This window comes from Trachemys scripta, chromosome 1 (genome assembly GCF_013100865.1).
Source record: "Trachemys scripta elegans isolate TJP31775 chromosome 1, CAS_Tse_1.0, whole genome shotgun sequence".
Taxonomy (NCBI): Eukaryota; Metazoa; Chordata; order Testudines; family Emydidae; genus Trachemys; species Trachemys scripta.
The window spans coordinates 119,084,085-119,097,835 of record NC_048298.1 but is presented as its reverse complement, the minus strand read 5'-3'; the positions used below and the strand labels follow the sequence as shown (position 1 = coordinate 119,097,835).

General features: G+C 42.6%; 1 protein-coding gene across 1 annotated transcript in view; it reads right to left on the bottom strand.

Moving 5' to 3' along the window:
* ARNTL2 (aryl hydrocarbon receptor nuclear translocator like 2) overlaps window positions 1-13,374 on the bottom strand; it is a gene marked incomplete in the record, with an annotated part of 64,301 nt that extends 50,927 nt beyond the window's left edge. The window contains 1 exon segment of the mRNA XM_034783071.1: window positions 13,213-13,374. Coding sequence (XP_034638962.1) covers window positions 13,213-13,261 — 49 coding nt within the window.
* Between the last annotated feature and the right edge of the window lie 377 nt (window positions 13,375-13,751).

Below are 13,751 nucleotides of genomic sequence, written 5' to 3'. Positions count from 1 at the left end.
ACGCCAGAGCGCCCCCCCCCCACGGAATGCCACGCCGCGCTCCCCCCGCCGCCCCTTACCAGGTGCCGCCCCAAGCATGTGCTTGGGTGCCTGGTGCCTAGAGCCGGCCCTGTATGCAACATGTGAAACAGCAGTAGTTGTAGGTAATTAAATCTGTGCAAATTTGAGGTTAAATCACATCAACCACTTACAAAGTCACACCAAGTCATACTATTTAAGCCAAAGATCTGTCCAAATGATACATTAGACTATGAAGAGAGTATCTTTTCCTTGAGTTTATAACTACAACAACTTGCTGCAAGCTGAAACAAATTGCATCTCTCAGCCTTGGAAAGATTTTTCTAGTACATAAAAAATCATTATTAAACAAAAGGAACATTTTGGCATCTTCAGTTTATTTTTATTATTCAATTAGAAGAGAGACAGCTGAATTTTAAGACTGTGGAGCCAGATTTTCAGAACATTAGGTACACAAATTAGATGTGTAACCAGGTACACAACTGCAGTAAATGCATATGCAAATTAATCATATAATTTCTGTACCTATTGTCTGAAAAGAGAGCTTTTAATTATGTATACTCAAACGCCATTTTTTTAAAAAAGACACCATTAATTTACAAGTCCAAAATTAACTTTTATAAACATAAATACTACCAGGATTTTTTTTTAATTTAACAACACTTGAATTAATTGCGTTGAATGAAATAGGAATTATGTATTTGTACCAGGGCAGGCCAGGAAACTAGGTTCATCTAGCAATGATAGCAGAACAATCGAGGTGAACAAACTAAAATCCACGATTTGTCCCTACAGAGACTTAGTTCTGTAATTGCATATGTTCTCAAATTGCCTTTGTTTAAAAGGAATTTTCTTTCCACTCCTTACGCTTAAATGTTTCCAGTCAACTTAAGAAAGTTACTAACCTCTCACATTCATCTCTCATTTCCATCTACCCTACTTTCTTTATGATTCACTGTAATTGATATGCTGTTACACTTCTTCTCTGACGGACTTATAAAAACACTACCTAGGTGGTGCTGATTAAGGTTTCATTACTAAATTAAAGGAGCTTTCTTTTGGCAATCTGTCTTGTTTCAACCTGTCACTACAGGGTTTGACTCGAGATTAAGAAAAGAGGGAACCGAGGGACAAGTTGTAGAACAGTAATAAAACAAAGAAAATACATCTAAATGGGAAGATCAGTAACCGGTCCATGTCATCACATCATATGGTTGCAGGACTAAATATTTTGATTAAACTTAAGTCAGTGGTGAATGTTGTATTCATTATTCATTATATTCCTAAGCCTTTGAAGACAAAGATTTGTTTGCTTCGTTCTGTGTGAACTTGCCCTCTGGTCTATTCAGTTCAGTCTACTTTGAAGTGATGCTTAAAACATCAGAAGTACCCAACCACCAACCCTAGGCGAAAAAGGCTTGCTGATGGGTAAAGGTTGTTTTGAAAATGCTCTCTCTTATGCCCCTGCTTGTTGAGGGAATTGGCCTGAGTGTACTAAGGATAAAAATCTGCTATTTGAATGAACTCTTTCCATACAAAACCACACGCAAATATGGTATGAATGATTCCTTCAGATAAGCAAGCCACGCACGATACACCAATGACAGCCTCATGAAACAACATATGCCCCCATAAAAAACAATTTTTTTAAACTCCTCTTCACTAGACTCAGTGTATTTCTATTGCTTTGCTCATTGATTAAAATGATTATCATAGTACAGCTGTCCTTGGTTCTTTACAGCATCAGCTACGTATAGAATAACAGAATGATCTAAAGTTGACAACTGGTTTTAAAAGCTATAGGCCCTGATCCTGCAAACTGTGCTGTGCAGATTGACTCCTGCATCCACGTGGAGTCCCGCTGACGTCAATGGAGCTCCAGACAAGCACAAGGGTTTGCCTTCATAGAGCAGCCTGCCTATTCTATACTGCTTCTAGGCATATTTAAGACCTTCTCCCTGAGCCTTCTCTCATGAAAAACTGGTATCACCTACCTTATTCAACCATCATTTCTTAAAATGGGATGCAATCAAAACCTTGCTATGGTGGGTCTAGCGTGTGGAGTTCATTATTCCATAATAGCAGTCTCAATTAAAAAAACAACACTAAGACTTAATTTCACATGGCGTATATATTATATTGCATATATACGTACACACAAACACACCACTCTTGAATATTTCTTATTTTCTAAATTCCAATTCCAGGTTAAAAACTGTATCTCTGAGCAAAAATGTGTCTACAGAATAAATGCAAACTAATTGAGAAGTATGAAAGACATCTCAAAGGGATAAAAAAAAAATCATTTCTCCATCATATACCTGGAGAAGGAAAACCCGAAAGTGTCACAGGATTCACAGAAGACAACAAGAAGAGTTTTCTAGATATTTTTCTCAAATAAAAAGGACAACGTAAGTCCTCAAAATTACTGAGAAATATTAGTATTAATTTATAGCATTTATCTTACAGAATTTCTCCACAACTAAAAAATGAAGTGCAGAATTTGATAACACTAGGCAACCAAGCAAAAATCCGGCCTGCCTTTATTATTTACCCACTTAAGTAAATGGTACTCTTTATACTTTATACAGTTCTGGTTTCCATATGCAACAGCTTCATTAATTTAAGTAACCATAAAGCTGTAAATGTCACAAAGACAGCTACACAACTTTTTGCCCTCCAAAACTACCACCTGGGGCACCCATACTCTAATTACGTACTGGGCATTACATGTCACTGTGATGTTTCTGAGGTCCTCCAGCACTGCTTTGAACACAGTTTAAAACTTAACATGTGCATCACTCTGCACAGCTACTATGCTGAAGTATAGCAACTAGGTAAGGCCTGCAGTCACCTGTCCCCACTTACTCTTGCTGGTGACATGAATTACTAGGAATAATGTTAATAGATAGAACCGAGGGCAAAATATGTGTGTGTTTCTACCTTGGAAAGCAACTAATGTGGATGGACAAGAAAAGAGCTAACAGACTGTCAGCAAGCAAGTGTAGCAGGCTTTGGGCACTTACAACAGAGCACAATTTGTCAGGAATATCACAAATGCAACAAGGATATTCATGATCACCAAGTGTTTCAAATCTTATCTTCACTTTGAAACATTCTTAACTTAGAAACAGTATTGGCATTTCTGAAGTATGTCTAATGTAAATTCTGAATTTCAACTTTTTTCTGAATTAAATCTTCCCAGCATATTTCATTCCCAGTATATCTTTTAAAGAAAATGACTATGGGGGAAATTCATTAAACCTCACAATCCAAAAAGGAGCATATGTGAAGAGCACCTGTTATTTTGAGTCACATTTACACAGTAAATATAGATAATGAAATCTACATCATAAACCTCAGTTTTTTGGGAAAAAAACGTTTGGGGCATATATTATTGAAAGATACCATCCTTATGTGTACATGAAAGGGCACCGAGTAAACAAAAATCCGAGTGTATGAAAGATAGATTGCTTTCAGTAGAACAGATCCTTTCATCCACTAATAAAGCAGGACAGAACAGTGCTACTAATCTAAATACTCTTTTGTACACAGACAGCCAACCTATTTTTTAAACCACTTCCTCTTAAAGAAACAGAATAGAATTTAATGGCATGTCTGGTCATTTATAATGGTCCAGATTTTACTCTGAGTACCATAAGATCAAAACTAGGATACTTTTTCTTAAAATAAATTGATATCTGATGTTCTGTGAAAACTATACTTAATTTTTTCCCTACCACCCACCTTTTCTTCTTTAATAAAGACTATGCAGTATTAAGAAAATCAATATAAATCATCTTTTGAAGGAGCTTACATAATAAAAGATTATTGGGTGGTGTTAGGGTTTGTTAAGTGCCACCCAGTACCTCTAGAACTGGATAACATAGAGACTACTGTTACCTGAATAAAAATCGTTAATACCAAGCAGGTATTAATTAGAAAGACTTTCAGTAAGGATCCAATATTGACTCTTGTCAGGTAGAGCATAGAGCTTTTGATTAATTCTTCCCTTAAGAACCTTTATGATGATAAAGAACTAAAAGCAGAAGAAACATCAGCTAAAGAGCTCTAAAGCATCAGGACCAAAGCATAATGATTATTTTTCCTAAAACTAGGCAAGTATAAGCATTTGGATAGCAGACATTTACATGGAGCAGATGAAAGCACTTCACAAAGCTGCAGCACCTATCACTAAACGTTTCATAGCAAGATCCATTGTTCAGTTCAAGGAGTAGTCTACTCTCTGCTTTTCCAAGGAGGCTTTGCTTGGGATAAATTTAAATTATATAAGAGCAAATACAGTACAGCACCATGTTATACGTAAACTACTAAAAAAAACAAAGGGAAAGCAACATTTTTCTTCTGCATAGTAAAGTTTCAAAGCTGTATTAAGTTAATGTTCAATTGTAAACTTTTGAAAAAACCATAATGTTTTGTTCAGAGCTATAAACAACCTCCATTCCCAAGGTGTTTATTCTCTGAGGTTCTACTGTAATACTTTTTGCTATGGTAGGAAATGTTTTATCAAAGCTTCATCATATTTTAAATTATCTATCCATCATAGGTACTTATGGTCGCCGACAGCTCGGAAAGCCTCCAGCAAATGCTTGACGTCACCAGCCAAGCCGCCAAGTGGATGGGCCTCTGCTTCAACCCCAAAAAGTGCGTCTCCCTCCACGTCGACGGTGGCACCAGGGTGCTGGTTCAGCCGTCATGGTTCCTGATCCAGGGCGAGTCCATGACCTCCCTCGAAGAGGGAGAGGTATACCAACACCTCGGCACACCCACAGGAGTCCGCGTCCGACAAACCCGCAAAGACACCATTGCGGAGATCCTACGAGACGCGGCCCAAGTCAACTCCTCCCTACTCACCCCCTGGCAAAAGATCAATGCCCTCAATACCTTCCTGAGCCCCCACATCTTCTTTGTCCTCAGGGAATCGGCCATAGCCATGGTGCCCCTGAACAAGCCCAACAGCACCATCAGACAGCAGGTGAAGAAGTAGATACATCTTCCCAAGAGGGCCAGCACAGACATCATCTACATTTCCCACAGGCAGGGCAGGGGCCAACGTACCTCAGATGGGTGACCTGTGCGACGTGGTGGTGATGACCCACGCCTTCAGCCTCCTGACATGCCCGGACCTAACGGTGAGAAGCATTGCACAGGAGGCCGTACTGGGCGTGGTCAAGAAACGCATAGCCAGGGCCCTCTCCGAGCAGGACGTTGCCACTTACCTCAGTGGCTCCCTGGAGGCTGAGTTCAGGAGAGAGGGGGGAGACCTATCCTCTCTCTGGTCCCGCACCCACAACGCCTCGAGACGCCTGGGTAAGAGGATCGGCTGCTGCTGGAAGTGGTGCGAGGAGTGCCGGGAGCTGGGAATACTGGTGCCACGCGAAAAGACCCCACACCATCATCACCCCGACCGCCAGAGCTATGCTGGAAAGGTCCCTGAAAGACACCATCCACTGCCACTATGCGGAAGCCACACCAGGGCAAGGTGTTCGAGGTGTCCAGCAAGTGGGTTGCCAGCAACCACTTCCTCCCCGGGGGCAGCTTCACCAGGTTTGCCGACTGGGGTGGTTCGTCCACAGGGCCCGACTCAACTGCGTTCCTCTCAACGGACCCATCCGCTACGGAAACTGGGACAAGCGCTGCAGGAAGTGCGGCTACGCAAACGAGACCCTGCCCCACCTCCTGTGTGCATGCAAACAGCACTCTCCGGAGCCTGGCGACACCGCCACAACACCATCCAAAACCAGCTGGTGAAAGCCATCCCGCCGTCCCTGGGGAAGATCACCCTCGACTCCTCCGGGACAGACAGCAGACTGCAACCCGACATTGTCGTGACAGACACAGAAAAGAAGAAGGTCCTCATCGTAGACGTCGCGGTGCCTTTTGAAAACCAGTCACTGGCCCTCCACGAGGCCTGAGCACGGAAGGCATCAAAGTACACCCTGCTGGCCGAGACCCTGAGAGCCCACGGCTAAGCGGTCCAGATACATGCCCTGATCATGGGAGCCCTGGGCTCGTGGGACCCCCACGACGAGCCGGTTCTGAGCACGTGTGGAGTTGGTCGACGCTACGCCAGGCTCACGAGACAGCTCATGGTGTCCAACACCATCAGGTGGTCCAGAGACATTTATACGGAACGCATCACAGGACACCGCCAATACCACACTGAGTAACTGAGACTGCCGACCAGAGAAATAACCTGGTCTTAAATTCACTATAAGTTATAATATTTTAAATAAATTGAAACAACAAATACCAACCTGAATAATCATATGCTACCTACCACAATTTGTTTTTTTTTTTTTAACTCCAGATTAGTTTTTAGTTAGGTATAATTTACACCTATTCAGGTTGCCTTCTAAAATACTAATGTACTTTAATTTCAAAATATCTATTCTAACTTTATACAATATCTATTAGGAGGACAAAAAACACCCAAACATCTTATGCACTTAATTACTGGGCGGGGGAAAGGCGGGGAGAAAGGAAATCAATGAAAAATGAGACGTTAACTATTAGGGATTTTGCAGAGAAATAGTTTTTGCACATGCGGGGGACACACACACACACACACACACACACACTTATTTTCCACTCCTCCCCCCCAGTTTAAAAGAACATTGAAATAACTTAGGTAATGGACTCATTTGGAGTGTAATAAATAACATAACTGTAACAAAGTAGGAACATTTTAATTCTGCCTATAGCATTTTTCATATTCTATAGACAGGGGCACACACTGGAAATTTCTCACCCTTGTGCAATTACTCCCTCCTTTGCACAACTATGGCTGTTGTGTCAGCATTTCATTCTTATAATTTAGAAATGAAAAGGCATTTTCATGCTAATCCTCTTTTTGCAGGGGGAAGAGGTGGAATGGGAAATCACTCAGAACTCTCATGCTTGTTCTTAGCCCAGAAGTGAATTTTTGTTGGGGTATGCTTGAAGAAAATTCTATCAGCAGTTTGAGTTATCAGAGCATAAAAAAAGTGGGTTTTTTCATGCTTTAAGAAAACTATTCAGATACTTTTTATGCTCAAATTAATCCAGAATATTTTAGTAGCTCTGACCTGGCATATTCAGAGATTTTAGTAAAGAAAACAAGCTTCAACAAGTTTTAAAAAGTCTGAGTACAAAATAAGTCAGAAATGACTGTAATAAGAGACTAGACAATTCTTTACCAATGAAATGGCCCAATCTTGTAAAACCGTATGAGTCCCATTGACTTCAGGGTTTTCATATTGTGGCCCTGGACATGCACAGAATGCAGTCACACAGAGATAAGCAACAACTCATATATAGACCTAAACACCCACAAACAGAAAATAATCACAATTGGTTTAAATTTTCCAAAACAACAAATGATCATGGGTGCCCAACTTGAGTCTCAATTCAAGGTGCCCAATTTGCCCTTTTAAGGCCACCCAAAACTTAAAGCACTCAAAATCAATGGTTGATTTAGATAAACAGTTGTCTTAAGTCTTCAAAAGTATTAGGCACATGCATATAGGATCACAAGTTAGACTATTCAAATAATTGTGCGCTATTTGATAGGTCGTTTAAAATTTGTTTCTTTTTAATAAAAGAATTAGTTTTCTAAAATTATTTTAATGAATCATTACTACTAAGATACATGTAATTTCCTCATTCTTGCATCTGTTCAACCTATATATGCATTACAGTAACTCCTCACTTAACATTGTAGTTAGGTTCCTGAAAAATGCAACTTTAAGCAAAACGATGTTAAGTGAATCCAATTTCCCCATAAGAATTAATGTAAATGGGGGGGGCGATTTAGGTTCCAGGGAAAAGGGCAAATATAGTGCCCATCTATAAAAAGGGAAATAAAAACAACACAGGAAACTACAGACCAGTTAATTTAACTTCTGTGCCAGGGAAGATAATGGAGCAAGTAATTAAGGAAATCATCTGCAAACACTTGGAAGGTGGTAAGGTGATAGGGAACAGCCAGCATGGATTTGTAAAGAACAAATCATGTCAAACCAATCTGATAGCTTTCTTCGATAGGATAACGAGTCTTGTGGATAAGGGAGAAGCTGTGGATGTGGTATACCTAGACTTTAGTAAGGCATTTGATACGGTCTCGCATGATATTCTTATCGATAAAACTAGGCAAATAGAATTTAGATGGGGCTACTATAAGGTGGGTGCATAACTGGCTGGATAACCGTACTCAGAGAGTTGTTACTAATGGTTCCCAATCCTGCTGGAAAGGCATAACGAGTGGGGTTCCGCAGGGGTCTGTTTTGGGACCGGCTCTGTTCAATATCTTCATTAACGACTTAGATATTGGCATAGAAAGTACGCTTATTAAGTTTGCAGATGATACCAAACTGGGAGGGATTGCAACTGCTTTGGAGGACAGGGTCATAATTCAAAATGATCTGGACAAATTGGAGAAATGGTCTGAGTTAAACAGGATGAAGTTTAACAAAGACAAATGCAAAGTGCTCCACTTAGGAAGAAAAAATCAGTTTCACACATACAGAATGGGAAGAGACGGTCTAGGAAGGAGTACGGCAGAAAGGGATCTAGGGGTTATAGTGGACCACAAGCTAAATATGAGTCAACAGTGTGATGCTGTTGCAAAAAAAGCAAACATGATTCTGGGATGTATTAACAAATGTGTTGTGAGCAAGACACGAGAAGTCATTCTTCCGCTCTACTCTGCTCTGGTTAGGCCTCAGCTGGAGTGTTGTGTCCAGTTCTGGGCACCGCATTTCAAGAAAGATGTGGAGAAATTGGAAAGGGTCCAGAAAAGAGCAACAAGAATGATTAAAGGTCTTGAGAACATGACCTATGAAGGAAGGCTGAAAGAATTGGGTTTGTTTAGTTTGGAAAAGAGAAGATTGAGAGGGGACATGATAGCAGTTTTCAGGTATCCAAAAGGGTGTCATAAGGAGGAGGGAGAAAACTTGTTCACCTTAGCCTCTAAGGATAAACTGCAGCAAGGGAGGTCTAGGTTGGACATTAGGAAAAAGTTCCTGTCAGGGTGGTTAAACACTGGAATAAATTGCCTAGGGAGGTTGTGGAATCTCCATCTCTGGAGATATTTAAGAGTAGGTTAGATAAATGTCTATCAGGGATGGTCTAGACAGTATTTGGTCCTGCCATGCGGGCAGGGGACTGGACTCGATGACCTCTCAAGGTCCCTTCCAGTCCTAGAATCTATGAAATATGTTTTTGCCAGACAAAAAGGCATTATATACACCTTTTAAACAAGCAATTTAATACAGATATAAGTTTTAAACAATTAAAAAAATCTATTTAATACTACAATCATCATTGCTGAGCATAAAGCAATGGGAGGTGCCCCCGCCATACCCCACAGAGACACAGCCCACAGGCACTGCAGACAATGAGGCAGGCAAGGAGGCTGAAGGTGCCATAGGCTAGGAGAAGCACACTGCGCAGCAGCAGCTGCAGCTTTTCCTACTGTGCAAGCACCAGGGGTGGGGGGTGGAGGGGCTCAACCCTTGGCCCACCCATTCCACCCCTTCTCCCAAGCCGCGACCCTTAGCCCACCTCTTCTTCCCCCCCACCTCCTCCCTCTTTACTCCGCACACCGCATGCTTGCTCCTCCCCCCTCCTTCCCCTGCATCCTGAACGGGGCAAACCAGCTGATTACAATGGGCAGGAGGCAGGGGAGGAGCGAGGACACAGCACACAGGCTCCCCCCTCCCTCCCACCGGCAATCAGCTGGTTTGTGGCATTCAGGAGGCAGGGAAGGGAGGGGGAGCCTGCATGCCGAGTCCTCGCTCCTCCCCTCTCCCTCCCCTGCCTCCTGAACACCTCAAACCAGCTGCTTGCCACAGGCAGGAGGCAGGGGAGGGAGGGGTAGCCTGTGCGCCGAGTCCTCACTTCTTCCCCTCCCTCCTGAACACTGCAAACCAGCTGATTGCTGCGGGCAGGAGATGAGGGAAACAGGGGGAAGGCACTGATCCGCGGTGTCCGCCGACAGGCACCGGGGGGGGCAGAGGGGAGCTGATGGGGGGATGCCAGCTGTGGGCAAAGCAGGCAGCCAAACAACATTATAGCGGAGCATTGCACAACTTTAAACGAGCAGGTTCTGTAATGGAGCAGGGACGCAAAATCGAAACAACGTTAAGGGAGAGGATGTTAGGTGTGGAGTTACTGTATTACTCCATGCAATGAAACAAAACATTAAACAGTATTGTGTGGGGAGCCAAGTTACAGTTGCAGTTACAGTTGCTATGACAGCTATCATTTTGAAGCTCCTAAATTGTGTACACCAAAAAATTTCAGCGACTATGTTCCATTAACAAGGGTGTGTGTGTGTGTGTGTGTGCACGTGCACATTAAATAGCCTTTGTTCAGAGTTTTAAAATTTAACATAAAAAGACATCAGATTAGTCACGCTGATGTTTAGCATTCAGATCACAACAGAGAACAAAATTTCATTGAAAGTTCTGTCAGTGTTTTAAAGAGATTCAATAGCAAAAGTAGTAGATGCATACTGACCTAAGTTAATTTTTTCACTTTTTGTACTACAACACACATACACACACACACACACAAACACAGAGAGAGAGAGAGAAAACCCACCACACATAATGGGGAGCAAGAAACCGAGACTTAGTATTCAACACATCAGAAGCATGACAGTAAATAGATTATAAACACTTAAACAGGTTAAACCAAAATCATTGAGATTCTTATTTTCTATTTTTTAGAAACAAAAGTACAGAAAACAAAAACAATTGTCACCCTTTGTTACAGAAATATATTTACATCAATAATTATTAGTACAGTCAATTTTATGTACTTGATATTTCCTCAACAAAAAATTCATAGAGCCATCACTGGCTTGAATAAGCAGTAGTCAAAACCCACAGTGATTTTATCAAATAAACCAGACATGTATTTAGTAAATAGGTTTGAACTACATATATGGGTTTGGCCCAGTAGGTGTATATGTATTTAAATATTAATGTAATTAGCCACAGAGAACATTCTATGCCACTGCTTTAAAATCTTCACTGCCTCCTTAGTCACTTCCAGGTGCAACTCAGGGAAATCTACAAAGTACCACGTAGCTTGGATCCAAACTGAGAAAACACCTGTCGACGCACATCCGGTTAGGAGAATTGAAGTTAACTGTTCTCTTGCGAGTCCTACATTCCAATGACTGTGGGCAAAATCCCGACTCTTCTTTTAGTTAATGGCAAAACTCCTGGACCTACTGAAATCAACAAAATTTCAACCAGGGAGTTTTCAGTGTATACCTTGGCTCTTGGTTTTCCCCAATGGTACTGAAGAGCCCATCTGTTTACTGGGGTTTTTTCATGATGATATAGTCCTACTTCTAGCTCACTGTGGGTTTGTCTCTTAACTAATGTCAATAATCTAATTTTAGTTTTTTCTTAATTCATACAAGTGCACTAATAATAATGTGAAAGGGTAAACTTAAAATTAAGTATTAATTAAGAGTTTGATCTGGACCTATTTCAATTTTTGGAATAAAAATTTTTACAGTCTTTCACACAAGTTAAGATATTTATAAGCTAACAATAAAAGTAAGAAACAATGTATATAGTAATTTGTCTACCAGATCTTAAAGAACCAATGTGAACAAGTATCAGCAATCTGACAGTGGAAATTGACAAGAGTAAGAAATATGAATTACTATAAAATATGTGCCCCTATGGTACATTATCCTTCCTATGGGTGCTTCTCCAGGGGGGAGGGGAGGAGAGCTGTGCAAACCCAGCATTGGCCGGGGGGAAGAAGAGAGGTTTGCTTTGCTTCTATTTCCTCCTTTTCTTACAAAAGGTATACAATGTGGATCAAATACATTTCCCCCTTTTGAACTGATTTTCATGGAAGCTTAAAGATAAAAAAATAAACTCCATTCGCTATAAAAACAAATATCACTGTTTCACACCCATTTAAACAACCAAATGCTGTCTAGCTTCCGTAAACCAGGAGACAAACAGGAAAAAAATACTGACCTATTTTTAGGCGACTAGAATGAACACACGAATAAAAACCCAAACACCAAAAGGCTTAGTAGTAACTAAGAAAACTACAAGTGATAGTCGGAGCAGGAATTCACACTCTCTTCTGTGCCTCACGGCTGGGTACAAAGCATCTATTTCTTTCCTCAGATGGAAATCATGGAAGGAAGCAATATATACATTTTAAAGCAGAAAAAGCCCAAACTGCTGCTAATTTTGAACCTCACTCGGGTCCAGAGGGTTATGGTTGAGAACAAAGAACATCAAACCTAAGCATATTCACAAACAACAGAAACACCACACTTAAGATGATGGATTAAACTAGTATACATCAGAAAGCCGATACCTAACAGACACATTACACACAAACTTTTGAATAAAGCAAAACCATATAGATTTAAAAGTGTATATCAACCACTAAATAAAACAAAAACAGTGAATTACAGACCAGGTAAAAACAGTATTTAGCCCAGTTCATCTAAGTGCAGATATATGTCTACAACAGTGATAATAAACCAGATCAGCATGTGACTATTTAGCATAGGATCTATGTGGGGGTTTACATGATGAATAACAAAACAGGATCCATCCCTGCAGATGCTTCCCCATTTAAGACTTCAATAAGACTACATGGGCAAGTGAGCTGGCTGCATCGTGACTGCTCTGGGCCAGAGAGTGGCTATTTAGCCTGCGAAAAAGTATGTCCATGAACATAATCGAAGGGTAATACAATACTACAAATTCAAGAAAAGCGATGTGATATTGGGATAACGTATTGGGAATGTCACACACATGCAGATGGGGCACAACACAGACACCCAGGATAAAAGACACACTGCATATGTGTGTATTTACATACCGCGATACCGAAATGCACCCAGGATACAACGCAGACACACACAGAAACAAACCCAGGATAACACACACACGCAAAAATGTATGTATATACAAACACACAAAACCACCCAGGATAACACATACAGTCGGGATACAAAAATACACACACACACTCGGGAATGCACCTCCCGGGACAGACAGACAGACAGACCGACCACACAAGGACGAGGCGGGAGCTCCCTAGCCCCGCACGGGGTACAGGGCAGCCCCTGTCTGTCTGTCTGTCTGTCGGGGGGGGGGGGGTCCCACGCTCGCTGCGGACAGCCCCAGCCCCCCTCACCTGCCGGCGCCGCTTTCTGCTGCTCCTCCTCGGCCCCCGCCTCGGCCATGGCGAACGCCCCCTGCCCCGCTCCGCAGCGCCCCCGGCCCCAGCGGCATGGAGCGGGCGCGGCGAGCCCGCCCGGCAGACGCTTGGCACAAACCCCACCGTGGACCTGTCCGAACCCCGGCTCTAAGCGCCGCCCCGTCAGCCGCGCGCTTCTCGCGAGATCTCCGTCAGAGCGGGCGGGGGGTGCTGTCGGTGCCGGCTCGTGGGTGGGCTCGGCGCCTCGCAGCGGGGCGGGAAGTTCCAGGCGGGAGCGCGCTTCCCCCCCCCCCCCCCGGCTGCAGACAGTAAATTAGCCTCGTGCCCCTTCTCCCTGCAGCCCCCTTCCCCGGCCCTCGCCCTCTGCCACCGGCTGGCCCCGGGGTCGCAGCCTGTCGCTCCCAAGTCCAGCGCGTGTAGCCAAGTAAACGTCCAGGACCACAAAGCCTGAACCCGCTGGGACATGGCATCAGGGCGCTTGGTTGCCCCGCACTGCCCTTGCGGGCCATGATGAC